We start from the raw sequence: 19,812 nt of genomic DNA, 5'->3' as shown, positions 1-19,812 counted from the left end.
AGTCTAAAAAAACTGCAGGGGGGGGACCGAGCGACAGGCGAAACATTGCGTCCCGGTTGCACTGCTTTAAACAAATAACAATAAAAGCCTACACGTTTCGTTACACCTTGAGCGACCGCGACTTCATGAAGGACCTGCCACTACAAATCCTCCGTACGGTACGCAATATATTGTATTCAACAAAGCTCACTGTTGACATGCGGGAACTAGCCGGTGCCAGCAATATACAACCGATCGAGTTAACCAAAATCCCGAGACCCGTTTACAAAAAAAATTGAACATCATAAGACAGATATCCACTTCCAAAGCGTAGAAGTTAACTTCCTACTATGCTTATCAAGTTTCACCATATCGACATATCACTCAAATAAGGTAATAAGTAAGATAAACAACATTATTAAGGGTATCAAAGGGACAAATACTCACCAGAAGAACCAAAAGCCTAAGACTTACGAAATGACATTGTCTGGTAAAAAATAAGATACGACTACAAATGCCCAATATTACATCAAAAAATAATACAAACCATACCAGACTTGTAAACAGTGAAACAGGACTAACGATACACACAATAATTTTAATACCTCCAACAACCTAGAATATAACGGAATCGAAATTACAGTATCGAGCCACCATAATGCGGACAGAAAACGAAGGATCCTGATTTACTGAATGATGAAGGGACCTACCAGGGTCCACACCATTAACTAGAGGATGGCCACACCGTATGATAGAAGCGAAAAAATTAATACCAGAGTATATGCGCTTTTTATCCGTTGACAGATCGTTTCGTTGATATAGCCAGAATGGATGAAGGACATTACATAATAGAGAACTAAGCCGCGAAAGAACCAGCAGGACTCACTCTCCGGCATAAAGGATTTATCGCGGAAAACAACGCGTATCACGTCTATATGACCACGTAAAGCACTTCACACCACTTCACCTACAATTCTCTCTCCATCAATCACCAAACACCACGATGTTCCCAGGTCCCAACCGCTCAAGATACCTAGTAGAAGCCAATAACCAGGCAAATTCCCGCCAATGGTCAAACCCGTGTTTTACTTTACAATCCTCTAATCCTAGTTTCTTCCTAGACGGTCCGATACAGCTCTCCGCGGCGACTAGTCGCCATATATTCCTAATCCTCCATATGCCACATTCAGCACCGATCTCGCAATTCGCAGAAACCTGATGTAGTGCCCTACAACCAAACCCTACTTCCGCGGTCCGCGCGACCCGTCTCCATAGACAGTACTAGTCTTCCCAATGTCGCTCCCAGATGTCGCCCGCACGGAGACCAACACAGAAACACACCGAAACTGAATTTTCAGCCCGAAGTGCGGCGCCGGGACATTTAACCGAGAAACCCAAATGGTACACCGTGAGACGAATAAACTCTCCGACACTAATAATAAAAAAACAGAAGTTACGGTTAAACATATCACCTGCACCCGACCCGCGACAAAAGCCTAGACGCCGTTACCGATTTCACCCCTTCAACAAGCTGGGACTGCCGCTCGAGACAACGAACCTAAACTCTCCTATAAAGTGCCCAAAAGTAATCAAACCCTCTACTCATTGTAACTCAAACATAAGAAAACCACTTCAGTACATTACTACGCAAAACGCGTATCGGGACAATAACCAGACACACTTATAGCAATGCTCACCGAATGGCTAGTTACATCGCATTTTATCAATACTCGATTATTAGTTGGTAATAGCGGGGAGACTGGATACCAGAAGAAAAATTTATGTGGAGAAACCGGGGAGACAGAGTGTGTTGGGGAGAAATAATCACGAGGGAAGACCCGAAGTAGATGGACAGATCTGCGGAAGAGAATAGAGACAGAAATACGTGGAAGAAATAGACACAGATCTCAGCGAGAGGAATCACAGAGTACGCTAAACATGAACTGAGAAAGACACAAGAATCATCTCTTCAACACGAAAGACTCGCAGCCACGACCATCTTCGCACAAGCCGTCCATTGGTGTGGATTATCTAACTGAACTGTAGAAATTACAGGAAAAATGAGAGAACAAATACTGAGCGTGACAGACAGTATCGTCGCGCTGTAACACGGGAACGAGCATCAGTGCGCTCGAAGCACGTAGTACGACAGACGAGACTTGGAGCGACAGGAGGAGTCATACAAAACCAGGAACTGGATCGAGTAACTATACCGATGAGGCGTCTCCTCATTGTGTTTCCCTTGCCCTGGAGAGCCTGCCATCGAACTTCGTGAGCGTAAGGGGGAACTCTCTTGCCGCCGGAGGTAATCAACTGTTATCACCACCCATACATCCTTCTCTATATTAAAATTCTTCTAGTAGAGATCCCCGGGAGCTATATAGGGTTGTCGAACCCAAGTCGACTAAATTGGTTAGTCTCGTCTGTCCTAGATCGACTCGACAGCTGTCCTCCACATTCTATTAACACGACGTTCGTGGCCGGCCCATACCTCATCATACATACCAACACCCTGGCCAATCTTTCCGACCTGTACAGGTCTATTCCGCGGACTCTATCTGAGTTACTGCTTACTAATCCTAGGCGAAATCCGACTAAGTCATCCGTCCGGGAAAATGCCAATCGGACCGAACCATGTGAAACCGACGTAGACGAAACAGAGCACCAAACAAACATATATACCGGAAAAGACATAACAGATGTCGCTTTTGAAACCGAAACGGCTAATTTATACCGTTTCAGTCTCCAATAAATTTCAACGACTGTTTTAGCACTATACTAGTCGTGAAGTCAGTGTGACAAGGTTGGCAGTACGAAATAAGATAAAAAAGACACAAGCAAAACCATAATAAGACAACATTGCGGTCAAGAGACACAGCACCTATCTGGGTTATCCCACATCCCGATTTCCAATAGAAACAGCAAATTTAGCACATACGAACTCCTAACCACTTCCCCATATGACAACAGTGATAGTCCCTCATCCAACTCAACGTATACCCACGATAAAAGTACATAAAACAAGTTCATTCATTACATTAAGAACACAAGAGTAAAGCTCACTTACTCTTATACACAGTAAAGAGACAAAACCAAATCGAAGAATACTCTCTATCTTGTTTCAAGACGTACAATCAATGGGTGGCTATCCTTGACATTACTCCTTGGAGGTCGATTCTAGCGTCCCGGGATACCGTCTCGACTGAAGGAGCCCTCACCGGAGACTGCCACGTACACTCCTAAAATAACTGGAAGGCCTACCTGCCTGTCAGCCTTTCATCTGTGCACAAACTTACTCGTGCCCTCATTGGTCATGTGCGCGTTCGTGTGTGTTGGAGGAGGGGCTCTGTAAGGAAGTCTGAAGGAAGAGGCAGATCTTTTCCGGTTGTGTACATTCAAATTCTAGCGCACTCGAGCTGGTTTCTCCATTCTTACCTACCCTACCTTTAAGTCATTCCTTGACTTAAATCACCCTAACAGTTTCCCTTTGTCATGAAAGACATTAGACCCAGAGTGAAAACACGTAGAATTCACTCTGGGTGTTAAGATTGAGACCCTGTGTGAGTCTAATGGAATCCATCAGGAGTATTAAAAAGTACATAAATACAGATATAAAATGTATAGTAATTATAATAAAGATAATAAATTATATTTATGTTCTGAATAAACTGCTCCAAATCCCTGTGAATGCATGCTTACACATGGTGTTAAATAGAAACACATGAATGATATAAATGAACACCGCTGTCCCTCCCGCAGCCTATTTCTACAGTTTTTTCTCGTGTGTGCATTAGCATTGTTCTTATATTGTATTGTTATTCTTCTTGTTGTGTATATCCTGGCAATTGTATAGTAAAAACACTTGTGTGGCTGAATCACTTTATACTTAGTTTTTGGGTGTTATCCAGCAGATGGAGGCATTGAGTGAGCAATAGTGAGATCTGTGCTTTGTGAATATTGAGGTCAACTTTATTAGGGCTATAAAATATGAACGTTGGATTGCACACTACTAAATACATTTCAAAATAAACACCTTTTTTTAACAGGGGAACGCCACTTATTTCACCCTTGTTTACTTTACTCTTCATTAGGAGAACTACAGACTGTGGAAACAACCGGATAACGTCTGCTGTGGCTCTGGAGACAAAGCTGTTGTTATTTCCAGTTTGGCATGACATTCAACTGTTAGCCTGGTCTTCATTACAGACTGGAGGTGTTAGTATGGAAGAAACAGCCATTTAGAAGGCAAGGAGTAAAATGAAAAGTTTTTCCAGTTTCCAGTTTGGAAATGTAGGACTGTAGGACGTGTTGCAAACATTTTGGAAGCAAGCTGTTTAATGCGACACACACAAAGTGGTTTGATCAAATGTTTAAAACAAAAAACAGTACATCCTTTCTCATTGAGGATGAGGTTACTGTTTTTTCCCACTTGCATGAAACAGCAAATGCAAATTCCCATTGTGACTATTCATGATGTCGAATTGTATTTCCATTGGATCCCTACTACATGTACACTGGATTTAAGTGAAAGAGAAACCAAAGAGCCATTTTTATGTGTAATTGAATAATGCATAATTGTTTGCGGATCTGTGTGATTTTTTGAAAAGGTTTTTGAAAAAGAAGGTCAAATATATCTTGTAATCTAGTAAAAATATATCAGCCACTGCTCCTTTAGTTTCCCAGGCATTTATTAAAATGATGACTCACCACTAGTGGCCCCTGTTGGACTGAAGTTGCATGAAAGCTCATTGAGATCGCATGTATAGTATACTTTATGGATTATTACGGTCAGGGATAACAAAAAAAAGAAGAGAAGGACGATGGCATTTTCAGAATAAAGTTGAAATACTGACTATTACCTTGACATTTCAAGATTCACATTTTAACTACTAGCGCATTTACTGAAATTATTTTGACTTAATTCTAAAAGCCATATACAAAATGAGAGTGCATCACTTGGACGGATAATGCATGATTATTTTTAAAAGTTGTCAATACTTTAGCATTTAGCTACCTCAGAAATTAATTCCTGATATTATGAGTTATGTTACCCCCCCCCAGAGCCCCTTTCCCCTCCTCCCATCTTCCAAGCGACTTTGCTAACCACTTTAAAAAAAAGGCGGATGATATTCACTCTTCTTTTTCTGACTCACCTTTACTCACCACTGGGTCACCAGACCCACCGTTCACTCACACACTGATCTCCTTCTCCCCTCTCTCTCCAAGTGAGGTTCTGTCCTCTGGACCCTATCCCTTCAAACCTCCTTCAGACTATCGTTCCTGATGTTCTACCGTTTCTCACCCATTTCATCAACACTTCTCTAACTTCTGGTCACTTTCCAAACAGTCTCAAGGAGGCAAGAGTAAACCCTCTCCTAAAGAAACCCACTCTCAACCCATCTGATGTTATAAACTACAGGCCTGTCTCTCTTCTCCCGTTCCTGTCTAAAACACTTGAATGCGCTGTCTTTNAGTTACCGGAAGCCAGTGAAGGGAGCGGAGGAGCGGTGTGGTGTGGGAGAATTTAGGAAGGTTGAAGACCAGACGAGCAGCTGCATTCTGGATGAGCTGCATAGGTCGGATGGCGCATGCAGGTAGACCAGCCAGGAGGGAGTTGCAGTAGTCTAGGCGTGAGATGACGAAAGCCTTTCTGGGTCAGCTGGGGACGTATCCTCCAATGTTGCAAAGAGTGTATCTGCAGCAGCGGGTTGTAGCAGCTATATTTGCAGTGAAGGACAGTTTCTTATCTAGGGTCACACCTAGATTCCTCCACCGATGAGGCAAAGGTAGAGGGGGAGAGGGAACGAAGGTTGCGGCGGACAGGTGCAGAATTAGAAGAGATTAGTTCGTTATGTTTGGAAAGGGGTAGAGAGAATGAAATGAAGAAGTGATCGGATGTGTGGAGCGGGTTTACAGAGAGGTTAGAAGTAGAGCAGTTCCTTGAGAATATGAGATCAAGGACATTGCCAGCCTTATGAGTTGGTGGGGATGGAGACAGTGAGAAAGCAAAGGCGGTTAAAAGAGATGTTAGTTCAGCTATCTTCCCTGTCTGGAGGTTGAAGTCTCCGAGAAGTACAGCGGGAGGGCCAGTTTCAGGGATNATGAGCTGCAGAGGTCGGATGGCACATGCAGGTAGACCAGCCAGGAGGGATTCAGGTTCTGGTCCAGACTCTTGTCATCTCACGCCTAGACTACTGCAACTCCCTCCTGGCTGGTCTACCTGCATGTGCCATCCGACCTCTGCAGCTCATCCAGAATGCAGCTGCTCGTCTGGTCTTCAACCTTCCTAAATGTTCCCACACCACACCGCTCCTCCGCTCCCTTCACTGGCTTCCGGTAACTGCTAGAATCCACTTCAAGACACTGGTACTTGCGTACCATGCTGTGAATGGATCTGGCCCTTCCTACATCCAGGACATGGTTAAACCGTACTCCCCAGCACGTGTACTCCGCTCTGCATCAGCCAAACAGCTCGCTGCACCCTCACTGCGAGGGGGACCAAAGTTCCCATCAGCAAAAACACGTGGGTTTGCTATCCTGGCTCCAAAATGGTGGAATGAGCTCCCCATTGACATAAGGACAGCAGAAAGCTTACACATCTTCCGGCGCAGACTGAAAACTCATCTCTTTCGACTCCACTTCGAGCGATAGAACTATTAACAAAGCACTTATATACTAATAAAGTTGCACTTGAAATGTTTTAGCTCTATGAAACCTGATGTACTTATATGATTCTGTTTTCTTCACGTTTGTATCTTCTTGGTCGAATGCACTTATTGTAAGTCGCTTTGGATAAAAGTGTCAGCTAAATGCAATGTAATGTAATGTAATAATGTTATGAGCCTCAACATTACTTTGAGAAAACACACTAGCCCTTATACTCTTTCATATAATGATAGTTATCTGTGTCAAATGTAACCCAAGCCTAAGCAAGCCATTACACTTTGAATGCTTTTAGTTAACAAACTGTGTGTGTGCCACTCCACCTGTATGCTGCTGTAGTCCTGTGAAGCACATGCACCCAGGACCGCTGCTCCTATTAACACCGCCTCTTTCTGGTCAGGCAGCACCACAGGCAGCCCTGAAAAACACAAAATCGAAAAAGTGGCATTAGCTAAAGGCCTCGGGACCTTTACTGTTCAAACGTTTGTAATTCAATATATTCACTTTAAAATAAATTATAGAGATCGAAAAAGTGTTTGTGTTATTATTATTTCAATATTTTGGATGAAATGTATTTGTTAATATATTGTCATCCACAATATAAAACCTGTCATTGTTACTAGTTACCTGTAGCGTTAGCGTGAATCTGGACATACAGAGCATTTTTGCTCAACCCGCCACACAGGAAGAGGGTCCTGATGTCATGTCCTGCTTCCTTCATGGCCTCCAGAATATGAAGCGTACCAAGCTGAAATCCGATCCAAAGATAATCCAGTTACAATTCAAACCTGCTTTTGCCCTTTTAGATACTAAGATATCTGACTGAAGTGATTCCAAATAAAAACACTCACAGCCAGGGCTTGTATAGTGGCCAGATATAGCAGAGCCAAGTCATCCAGGGTTCTGGAGAGCGGCAGCCCGATCACCTGAGAAACAGTAAGGAGTCATTCCAGCAAAAATGGCTCACTGCTGAAGAGTAGGAGTCAGCAGAGAAAAGGGAGGGTGAAAGCAGAGCCATCATTCAGGCTCTGGTATCTGAAATCAGCAGTGATTCAGTACAATACGCAGCAGTTATCAGCTCCCTTCCAGGAAATACAGAACTGGCCTGGAAATAATCATTAGATAACTGAACACATAAATAATCTCAAGTTTTTTCTTTGCATTGATTATACTTCTGTGAAATCCTGAAGTAGATCTATATTTTTGTATGAGATGAGTATTGATTGTGGTGCTTTACTAAGTGAGCTGATGTAATTAGCTGCTAGCTTACTGTATGTGATTATATTACATTATATATTTAGGTTAGAGTATTTTTAAAAGAAGAGTATAAAAGTATATTTTGGGGTTTAGTTCTATCATTTGCGTGATACCTCTCTCATGTCTGTTTTCTTACGTATGGAACTGGAGCTGGGAGCTAGTTAGCTTAGCTTAAAGAGTAGAGGCAGAGGAAACAGCTAGCCGTGTGCTGTCCAAAGTTCCAAAATTCTTCTAAAGGCTTAAATATGATCAAGTTATCTCATCAGTTAAATCCATTAATAGTCTACATTTGTATTTTATGAGATGAGAACTGACCATGAGCCTTACTGTGGTGTTTTTGCGAAGTTAGCCTGTTCTCTCACCATGCCCTTCAGGTTGGGGTCAGCCAGGGGCGACCGGTTGCCGTGGAAGTCTGGCCACACGTGAAGGCTGGAGCCCAGCAGGTCCATAGCAGATCCAGAGTCAGCCATGGAACTCAGGTGGCTGTTCAGGTAGGTGTACAGGTTCTCTCCATTTAAGGGAAATCTGGGGAAATGAGCAAGTAACAAGTAAGTGAATGCAGAGAATATGCACAGTAGTAAAATCAGAAGTGTTTTGCCTGAAATGATTTACAACTTTTATTTAAATTTAAGTAAATGTTTAGAAAATAAAACCGTTAAATACTTTTGCAGCTTTCACAGAATGTTTATTTTTCAATATATTTTACTTTCAGATAAAGAATAATAAAACAAAGTTAGCAGAAACATTGTTTTTGGTCTAAGACCTCAGACATTAAGGGAAAATAACGAATACATAATAAATGCAAAAAATAATTCCAAGTCTCAAGGTATGTATTCAACAAAGTCGTGAACAGATGCTGAAATAATAACACAATACCTAAAGAGAAAAAAAGAGAAATGTCATTCAACTACAAGTGGGTCTTTAGGTCTTTACCCCACAACCTCACTAAGCTTATTATCTTCCCAAAGCTTACAGAACATTATCATACGTCAGCAGAACAGGGATGATAGCTGTGAATGTTTTTGGGAGACGCTTCAGTAAAGCATCAGCTGACCTGTGCCGTGCCTCTTCCTGGAGCTGCGTGTAGGCGGCGTGGCCCTTCACCATGTGCTCCATCTGAGGGAGGAGAGAGCAGACTCACAGAGAGGATTACAGATGATGCGGCTGATGACACACAGGCTTGTGATGCTGCAACTGCTGATTCAATTCATTGTTAAAACTACCGTATACAATATTTGCCGTTTCCTATGTAAAGTAACTAGAGCTTCAATTGATATTATAAAAATAAACAGACTGATTTGATCCCTTGTGCCTCACTTTAAGTTAGTCTCTGATGTCCTTAGAGGTCAAAACATAAAAATAATATATCAAATATTAATATTTTATTCCACTTTCACCATCTTAAATCTTTTAACCACTTTCAGTCCCGATAACAACACAATATTAGTTTTTTTTTTTATGTTAACCCTTCAAATGCCCGTCTGCTTACATAATGTTACTGTTGTTTTTAATTAAAACAATTGTTTTGTTGCCTAAATAAAAAATGTGAGGGTGATATTTTTTTCACAGTCTCGGATATGTTGAGGGTAGGCGATATCATTGACTTTGGAAATCAGGAAATCATGAAAATAACATGTGGGAATCTAGAATCAAAGTTCAATATAACAGAATGCATGATTTGATGCTTTAATGGCATTGGGTTGTCTCTATTTTTGCTTCAATTTTTATTATATAATTAATAAAAAAGGTCTTGAGGTTAATTCTTCAGATTTTCAAAAACAACCCACATGTTTTAATTCGAAAAGCACAAGTGAGGCTTTACGTTTCATGCAGAGGGCTGAATCACGTCTGGGTGTCTTTTGTGTACATTCAAACAGGGATTGCACACATTTTGTGTCTACTTCATACCGTTTTTGGTTAGTATAATCCTGCATAAAGCTCAACAGTGCACTGACCAGCCTTCCTGTGGCGCTCTGTCCCCCCTCGTTGAGCCACATGCCCGGCACCATGGCAGACAGACAGGGCCCCCACACCCCCGGCACAAAGAGAGGCTGCTCGCTGATCTGATGCACGTAAATAAGAAATTCAAATGAGCAATCTACAAGGAGATAAGCACAGCTGAAGTAAAAGGCTGCAAAAAAACTACAATTTCAACTTTAACAAACAAACGATTAATCATTTACACAACAAAACAAAAATAATATACAATATTTATTACTAAGTCATATATAAATTGAGAGTTCATGTATTAAACAGAAACATTTACAAGCTGAAAAAAGCCTAACACTAACTAAATACACTGAAACTAATCCAACCCTAACTACTAAATGGTCTCAAAACATTAATTTCATCAGTCTAAACATTTACAATAGATTTAATAAATACAGAAGCATTTTAAGGCAAAATAATTAGCTATTTATGCATTGAAATGAATCACTCGTCCAATATACAGCTATAGTATAATTGAATTTCAATAACAATAAAAGAAAAACTGAATAAATATGGTATAAATACAAATACTGGCCCTTTCATTATCATCATGTGAAAGGGGGTTATTCAGTTTGCTTTGAATAAATTGCATACTTGCGTATTAGTATAGAAGCTATTGTATGTTTTAAATGAGTTCTCACCATTTCTATAAAACACTTATTTAGGATCATTCTCCAGCAGGTGAAAAGTAAAGCACTAACCGCCATGTGACAGGTTGATGTCCCGCAGATCATCGCCATGCGTGATGTGATTGGCTGGTGCTCACAGGGCAAGTTAAAGCCTTTAACATCTGCACCGATCACACCTGGAAATCACACGTATTTTGCAGGGTAAAACACACGTTTTTTGTTTGTTTGTCCTCAGCACTCCTGTTCATGGACAAATTATTTGCAGATAAAAAAGCTTTTGATGCGCTTCTCTAACCTTCACATGGCATGCGGCACTGACACTAACTGCTGAAATAATGTTTATCAAGCTGGTTTCAGTTAAGGGTGGAGGGTTCATCCACCCTTGTGTGACAGGGTGTGACAGGCCCGATCACTGAAAGTGCTTCAGAGTGTTTCAGCCTCTGACTGAAAGGACAATGTGTGATGGGCAGAGGTCGCTGCCAGGGGTCAGAGGTCAGGGTTCATGAGCAGTTTATCTGCCAAAACAAAACCAGATGGTGCGGTGTTCTGAACGTCAGCCCTAAAGCTAACAACGTGCTAACAGATACAGTACACAGCAGCGTTGGTGAGGAATAGACACAGGCTAAATGACTGGATGTTACAAATGGAGGTACGTTATACAAAAAGGTTTGAGAAATGCTGATTTTGAATGATCCCTTTGTTTTTAGACTTTGGGTCAGAATTGTTTTCTTTTTGCACAAGAAACTGACGACTATTCCATGTGCTGTGGAAATGAGCTTGTCCATCCCCCCAACTATGTCTACATTTATGCCCACAAAATATCCGCTTAAATGTTTAACTTAAAGCTGTGTCACCTGGAAAGAACCGTTGACTATTTTACGTATAATTAAAGAGAAGAGTGGTTCAAAAACAGGTTTCAGATGTAATACCAAGGCCTCCAGCATGAGCATCAATGAGAGAAGCCCCCACTGCAGTTCCTGTCTCTAGACCCAAATCTGCTGCTGCCTCCTGGGAGAGGCCATCCCCCAGAGGGCTCCCTGGAGAACACGTCACGTTGCCTGGAGGACAGAAAACAGCTTAAATAATCAAATAAGGTCTCCTGTGTGGATGTTTTTCTTAAAATGGTAGAATATACAATCAGTAGGAAGCTTTTTAGTCAATGTCTTTTACCTATTTTGGAATAGTTGTTCTCCAGGAGATCCTCCAGTCCAATGCTCGTCCAGAAACCAGCGTCCCATCCTTCAGAAGGGCAATAAGTCCACTTACACACAAGAGTACACAAAGACCTGCGAAACATTCATGAATAGTTATTAGTTGGACATTTATTATTTTTTGTTAATGTACAAAACATACAGTTAATAGGCGCTACTTAAGCCATTAGACTGTAGTCAGACAGCAGCGATAAGACCTTGCTGATTATTATGAAAAACTCAAAACAGACTTGAAACTAAAAATGTCTTTCTACTGATTCCAATCTCTGGTTTGAGATGAAGAAATGTTTAAAAAAAAAAAGCTGTTACCACCTAACCATGCCTTCTGGGAAATGTATGACTTTGTCCATGAAACACCAGAAAATAAACCGAAAAACCAATGACTAAACCATTATTTTGGAGGAAAAAGGGTTTATCATGTCCGTTAACGCACTCAGTGAATCACAAAATGAGGTAACCTTAACGACCTCTGGTCAAAGCCACAGAGAAGGTGCACAGAATGTGTTTGGGTTGTCACTTTGTCACTATTGGTTATTGTGGGTGTGTTGTAATTAGAATCACCTGCACCTGTCACTCAGTCGTTTGTTTTTGTTACAGAGAGGGGCAAAAGTTGGGAGCCTTTATTTCTGGTGACTTCAAACGCATTGCCAACACAATTTAAGTTTCGGTAACCTCGTCTCAGTCAACAGTTTTTTTCAATCACTATTATAATACTGTAGTCAAGTCTTTGAATTCCACTCTGAATTGCATGTTTTAAACACATATTACACAATGAACAGAACAGGCTTTAACGATCAGATAGTATTAATGACTATCATCCAATAAAGAAGCTCACCGTGTCAAAGAGCCAGTCGCTTTCCAGGACAGGAAGTCTGGAAGGTCCAAAAAGTGAGAAGCTTGGTTCCAGCAGCGTTCTCTTAGATTCTGAAAGGAGAAATTGTTTTTTTCAGAAGGCCTGATCAGTAAGTAATGGCAGCGTGAGTTCAACAACCAAACAATTCAGGAAGCTTCCCAAGATAAAAAAATACTAAAACAAAAGCACACACATGCTGAGCAGCTCACACAGACCGCGACAGTAAAACAGAGATCAGGGCGCCTGTGGTGACCTCGCTCACCTCTCACCTCTTTGAGCCACAGCAGCTTGGGGGGTTGCATCTCTGGCGACATGACCCCCCCCACCCTGCTGAGGACCCCGTGGCCGGCGCTGGTTATACGAGCGGCCTGCTCTGCAGCGCGATGGTCCATCCACATCACCACGTTCCTCTGTGGGTCACCTGGGGAAGAGAGGAAGGGGAGATCAGTTTTAGTGAAAGCAAAACGGAAATAAGATATGCAAAATAACAGCTCATACTACAACATGGTGATGAAATCTAATCTTTTTTTTTTTAAATTTGGTTTCAAATAGTTATGAAAGCAAGATTATTGAGATGAAACGGCTATTGTGCCATCTTTACATTTCACGGTTTGTCTTGTGTTCTAAATCCTATGTTACAGCGTTGCACATTTGACTCTTAGTAATACTGAGAGTAAAAAAAACGGAATATATGTTGTAGTTTTCAGTACTTTGTGGAATTAGTGATCTAATTTGTATTGGTCTCACTTATTTAAAATATATGTATCTTACGTCTTTAATGTTTATTTGTTTTCAGTGACAACATACTGTAGTTAATTTAATTTATTTGAATGCGTTAACTTAATATTATGATTTTAAATGTGAAACTATATTTATTTTATATATTCTGTAATATATTATAATGTTTTTAAATTATTTTAAATATTTTTTTGTACTAAATTATAATTAAATAATAATAATTACAAAGAAATACAAAAAAATGCATAATGTTTCCAAAGTCAGCAAGCAATGATGTTAAATAATCCTGATTAGGATTTTGCCATAAGCATTAATTCCTAGTTTATACTTAATACACTGAATATTACAGATGAAATTATAATATTAAATATGTGGATATTAGTGGATGATAAGCAATTCTGTTGTGATATATTTGTAATATCTAAATATAATCAATAATTTAACCTGTCTACCTGGGTCATGTCCTGCTCCATCTTCCTTAAGTGAAAAAAACCAATACATGAATAATGACCAACTCAGAACTGGGGATCTGTTCTGTCGCTGACCCTGACCTCTGACCTTGCTGTGGAGGAGGGGCTTTACCTTCAGGGATCAATAAGCTATCCCATTACATTAATTAAAACAACTTGCACAAGTTAAACTCAACAACTGAAAGGTTTCACGACAAACTCTATAAAGAAAATCCATTCTAGTTAAAACAAAATACATTCATCATTTAAAAAAACAAAATTCATTTCAAACTTAACAATCCAATATATTGTTCTAAGTGTAGCTGTATACAGGCAATAAAGGATCACAATTCAAAAACCTCAAAAGAAATTGATCTCGTCAGGATAAATCTTTAATATCCTCACCTCAGTGTTGTCTAGCTCATGGTACAGAAGTGAGAAATTGATCCAAATTAAGAAAACACTACTGATCATGTAATACAGAACAGACTCACAGTGCTGCTATTTTTGCAGAATGCTGCTAACTTTTATTTATCCAAGGGGCGTTATAGTTTATAATCAACTTATTTAAGACTGATTGTTTTACACAAAATAAAAAAGTGTCCTATCATTTTATATCTTTTAAGTAAAAAAATTGTTTCTGAACACAAAGTGACTCCAGTATGCATAGTGTCGTTTTTAAGAGTTTAAGATTAGGAAATTATCAGTAATGGTTATTTTGGTCAGGAAATCTTAATTTCATCTCACGCCTATTATACATGATGTTTTCCTGGAGCAAAACATATGAGTGCTATGCAGAGGTGGGAGACGTACTCAGATCTTGTACTTGAGTAAAAGTAGAAGTACCAGAGTGTAGGAATACTTTGTTACAAGTAAAAGTCCTGCAATCACTCAAACAAAAGTGCAAAAGCATTGGCATCAAAATATACTTAAAGTACCAAAAGTCAAATTAGTCATACTGCAAATTGGTCCATTTCAGAATAATATATATTATATGTTTTGATTATTATTGAATTTACTCCAGGTGTAAGTAAAGTCTGATTTAAGTGTTGATTATATTTCACATCATTAATACAAATCTGTAAAGTAACTAAAGGTATTAAATACATGTAGTGGAGTGCAAGTACACCATTGACATCTGAATTTCAGTGGAGTAGAAGTACAAAGGAGCAAGAAAGTGAAATACTCAAGTTCAGCACAAGTATCTCAACATTTACTTGTTACAGTACTTGAGTAAATGAACATAGTTACTTCCCACCTCTGGTGCTATGTGGGCTACAGACTAAAGGTCAGACTGTAAGAGTAAAACTAATGTTTCACTCACCATCCTGACTGACTGGCACAGGCTGGAAGCTTTGGTCCAAAACCACGAGAGAGCAGGTGGCATCAAAGCCGATCCCTCGTACCTGACTCCTTTCCACACCTTGGGTAACTCTCTGGAACAAATATAAAAGATATGATATTATGCTTTAACACCTAAATGCCTGTGGTGTGACTGTAGGAGGACATGTATGAATACATTAGCTAGTAGTTTAACAAATGTTTGCGACACAATAACAATGAACTCCAACCATATGAACTTGTAACTAATAGACTACCTTTACGGTTGCCAGGGAATATTTGGACTGTTAAGCAGGAGAACTATTTTTACAGAACATATGATTTGGAAAAAGGAATTAAGATTAAAAAGAGAAAAGACGTGTTTTTAAAAAACTATGCTCCCTGTACAAACACACCTCCCACCAATTAAACTTAAAGCCATAGGCTGCCATTGAGGAATTAATAAATAGCTGAAATATTAGCTTAAAAGGTCCAATGTCATGGCCATTTCTACTGATCATAATTCCATTGTTGAGGCATACTAGAATAGATTTTAATCGCATTGGTTTTCTCATACAGCATCTCTGTATAGTATGTGTATTCACTCTCTGTCCTACACGCCTTGTTGGAGCTCCTGCCCCCCCGATCCCTATGAGCCCACTGTGCTCTGATGTGTGTTTATGTGTCACAATGGCGTTTGTTAGCAACCAGATACCAAATGACACCAGTAATGACAAACAGATGAAAATGCTAAGTGGGGTCTGGGTGCCGCGTTGGCGGGACGTTGCGGGGCTCGCTACTCCGCCCTTTGAGACTTGAGGAGCCGACAGTGTGAGCTGTATTACTGGTGCCGTTTCCTGGTTGCTGCGTGGGGTCTGCGAGACAGCGAGACACAGAGGAACTCAGCCTGAACTCAGCCTGAGCACACACACGTGAGAGTGTGGCGAACTGTGAGAGGAGATCCACGCAGCTGCGGCTGAGAAAAGATAAGGTTGAGTGTGTCCCAGCGAAACTCTGCGGAGTATCGTGGCTGAGAAAAGATACGGCTGAGTGAGTATGTGTGTGTGTGTGTGTGTGTGTGTGTGTGTGTGTGTGTGTGTGTGTGTGTGTGTGTGTGTGTGTGTGTGAGGAGCTCCACGGATTGGTCCATTTGGATCGTCGTTACGTCACTTGGTTCCCGGAAGAAAAAAATGGAAAAAGAAAAACCTCCAAAGCGTTTTGGGGCAGCATAGACAGGTCTTTTCTGTGAGAGTTTTACTCGCTACAGGGTGTACTTTGAGGGTTTGTGACTCTGCAGACCGTTTACATGCATAAAAAGCTACCTAACACACAAGGGGAAGGGTAATAACCGGAAAAGCATGACATGGGACCTTTAAAGTAATGGATACAAAAATTGAAATATTAGCTAAACGTAATGACGAAAACTAGTTACAATTTTAGGTTAAAGAACTTAATAAACAGTTTAGATATTAGCTAAATGTACTGGATAAAAAGATAAAATGTTAGCTTAAAGTTATGGATAAACATATGAATAATTAGGTAAGGGTCAAGAATAAACGGTTCAAATAGGAAGTTATTTTAGCTAACCATTTGCCATTTAAATATTTTCTAAATTAGCTAAAAGTAAAGTATACATTATCGAAATACACTTAAAGTAACTTAATTGATAGAAATGGATAAATAGTTGAAGGTTCCAGCTCCCCAGTCTTAGTACCAAGGTTAATGTGAATGCAAAAATAAACAAAACCAACCTTGAAATATAAAAAAAATATCCCTTTTATGTTGTGTTAGCCTACATCACAGTACAACTACAGAACACATTTTGGGGAGGGGGCTTCTCCGAGGTCAGCCTACCTTGACAGCAGTGCAGCATTTGTCCCAGATTTCAGTGGAGGACTGCACATAGTGGTCGGTGAGGGGCTCCCAGATGCTGATGGGCTGCTCTGCGGTGCTCTCCACCCGGCCTGCCCTGGTGACCAGAGCCGCCCTCACACTGGCAGTGCCCACATCCACCCCCACATAGTACACCTCTGCCATGAGGACAGCAGCTGCATGCAAAGAGGGGGGAGAGCAGAGGACCCCAGGGTTGATTATTAACCAGGTTACATTGTCAAAGTCAACAATAAATGGACGGTTTCGAAATAGATAGAAGTAAGCAGAGATATCAACGCATACAGAGTACATTACTGTTAAATGTGTATGTTTCTGAGAATCAGACACTGTCCAACTTGATCTGATATCGCTGCAGCAACAGAGATTTTCTACCAATCATTTGCACAGAATAACTTCTCAATGCACACAACAGAATATGTAAAACAGGTGTGACGTTTTTACATCACCACGAACACAACTCTGAACTTACCGGCGGATTAAAATGTAATTTCAGCGAAGAACACAATATAAAACACCACTTTTGAGTTTCTGAAAACCGTACTTTGTGCTGGAATCTGTGGCTGCGACGGAAAGCGAAAAAGACCAAAAAGAGCAAATTCGATTTTGCGATGAGCAATATCACTGAGCCGTGTAAAGTCCGAAACACATCATATAACCGCCCTGGTGTATGGTCGTTTTTAATCATTATAATAATAGTAATTATTATGCCGTTATAGTCTTCATGTCCTTCCCTTGATATGTTTTGTTTGTGTCGTCCAACTTTTGAGAAGACTAATCGGCAACGGACATTTCACTCTCCAACACAAACACCAGTCTGAATCTTCTAGAGTAGACAAAGTATGCTACATTTCTGACTACTATGGGAGATAGCATGACATATCATATGGTATAAAATAACACTGAAAATTGTTTAAAATAACACTGAAAAAACCTATTTCATTTTCAAGCGTTTCATTCATTAACATTGAATAACATTATTTATTGCCTGATGGGAGGATACTGGGGCAACAAATTGATTGATCACAAACATTTTAAAGCACTTCCTACAACTTTTCTCTGACACTTTATGAAACAAAGTCCATGCTTAAGTTGCAGAACACACACATGACCATTTAGTAAGCGAAGAGTTTTGTCTGGCACTTTTTCTAATATTCTGCGGGATAATGGTAGCAGACCAATCATTTCCGAAAAGGCACATCTGGCGAACAGAGCAGGCCATTCTACCATAGTGTGTATTCTCAGGGCCTCAACAGGGCTTTGTTGCCAAAGGGCATAGACATTAACCTGCCATCAAAAACATTAGCTTTGACCAAGAATTGTCAAACGTTCCTGTGTGCATCACGCCTGGTCACTTTCCCCTATTATGTTTTTGTTGAGGAGATCAACAGCTGTCTAAAGGAAGTGTTGCTGGCTGTGAATAGCGTGTTTTGATTTTGACCTGGAATCATCAGCAGAGATGGTGTACAGAGGAAAACCAAGCAGCAGGACAGGAAGAAACAGATGGTCTTCAACAAACACTGTGCGGACAGTGTTTGAAATCTGTCTCTCTCTCTGTGTGTGTGTGTGTGTGTGTGTGTGTGTGTGTGTGGTGTCTCTGCTCCAGGCCTAACCAACACTTTTCGCTGATAGTACATCAACACATGCATATAGTCTTTCTCTGTGTTTTTGCTCTCATGAAAAGGTGGGGATGTTACCAAGGACCCTGGACTGTCCCACCTCATTGCAACAAAAGCAGGCCTGTTGGGAGGAAGACAGGACAAACTACTGATTAGAAAGCTGCATGCAGTGGAAACAGCTGGCCCGGGCAGGGAGGAGGAAACGCTGTTATCTAAAAGCGACCCCATCAGGCCAGCAGAAGGGAACAAACTGACCGAGAGACAGGAAGGATAGCCGGGACACAGCTAGGACACAGCAGGGGAACAGCGGCGCTTCTATAGGGAAATAGTCCTCAGTGGGCCAGGTGTTCAGAGAGACACAGAGCGGGTGCAGATTAGTTATTGTTATATTGGAAGCTGCCTTGTATGTAGGAGTATAAAGGCCAGGCATAAGGGAAGTGAATGAGAGGAGATTTTTGTTTGGAATGTCCAGAATGAAGTCAGACTTTCAGTTTAGGTGCTAATGCTATAGTTTCACATCTCCAATTTATTCTCAGCGTCTTGACTTTATTCTGGACATTTCAACTTTCTTCATTTAGACTTAATTGTTAATATTTCCAAACATTATTCTCAACATTTCATCTTTATTCTCGACATTTCGACCTTGTTCTCAACTAGCAACTTTTTTCTGGACATCTTGACTGTATTCACATCTCATCCTTTTTTTCAGCATCTTCACTTCATTCACAACATTTCAACTATGTTCCTGAAATTGTATTTCAACTTCGTTCTCAAAATTCTAAAACATTATTTCTCTTTTAACAATTTTCTAAACATTTGGACTTTGTTCTGAAAAAGGTTTTTGAACTCATGATTTTGGCTTTACTCCTGGAAATGCACCCCCCTATAAAAGAACATCATCCTTAATGTACTTAGTTCATGCCTGGCAGTGGCAAACATACTGAAAGCCCCAGAAATATACAAATATTTACTCCTCATTTTGTCTCTCTGATGCCTGGCCCTTATACTCCTCCGTAGATCTGTCATGTTACAAGAATAGTGTAGAAGAATGAAAATATGTAGGCCTTGTTTCTTTGCCTTCATTACAGCTGTGGTATTTGACACAAAAGTTTCTGAAGAATTCCAGCTCTGGATTTCTACTCCAGGGTGTCAAATACTTCCAAATGGGTGTTGCATAGCCGTGTTGTGAGGACAGCATGTCATCTGGAGAGCGTT

At 40.5% G+C, this 19,812-nt stretch overlaps 1 protein-coding gene across 2 annotated transcripts in view; it reads right to left on the bottom strand.

Moving 5' to 3' along the window:
• Positions 1–17,551, bottom strand: part of fggy (FGGY carbohydrate kinase domain containing) — a 20,175-nt gene extending 2,624 nt beyond the window's left edge. Inside the window, exons 1-14 of one of the 2 annotated variants that reach the window (XM_010797441.1) lie at positions 17,523–17,551; positions 16,943–17,136; positions 15,093–15,204; positions 12,851–13,002; positions 12,564–12,652; positions 11,688–11,803; positions 11,447–11,575; positions 10,590–10,693; positions 9,855–9,962; positions 8,954–9,015; positions 8,262–8,424; positions 7,494–7,568; positions 7,270–7,390; positions 6,966–7,060 (exon numbers count right to left, since the gene is read on the bottom strand). In XM_010797441.1, the coding sequence (XP_010795743.1) occupies positions 6,966–7,060; positions 7,270–7,390; positions 7,494–7,568; positions 8,262–8,424; positions 8,954–9,015; positions 9,855–9,962; positions 10,590–10,693; positions 11,447–11,575; positions 11,688–11,803; positions 12,564–12,652; positions 12,851–13,002; positions 15,093–15,204; positions 16,943–17,125 (1,509 nt within the window). In that variant the 5' untranslated portion in view covers positions 17,126–17,136; positions 17,523–17,551. Of the gene's footprint in view, positions 1–6,965; positions 7,061–7,269; positions 7,391–7,493; positions 7,569–8,261; positions 8,425–8,953; positions 9,016–9,854; positions 9,963–10,589; positions 10,694–11,446; positions 11,576–11,687; positions 11,804–12,563; positions 12,653–12,850; positions 13,003–15,092; positions 15,205–16,942; positions 17,137–17,450 lie in introns of both variants that reach the window. The other variant, XM_010797440.1, reaches the window with a different exon arrangement.
• Between the last annotated feature and the right edge of the window lie 2,261 nt (positions 17,552–19,812).

This window comes from Notothenia coriiceps, unplaced genomic scaffold (assembly GCF_000735185.1).
Source record: "Notothenia coriiceps isolate Sejong01 unplaced genomic scaffold, NC01 NC01_scaffold00037939, whole genome shotgun sequence".
Lineage (NCBI taxonomy): Eukaryota > Metazoa > Chordata > Actinopteri > Perciformes > Nototheniidae > Notothenia > Notothenia coriiceps.
This window is presented reverse-complemented; position numbering and strand designations above follow the sequence as displayed.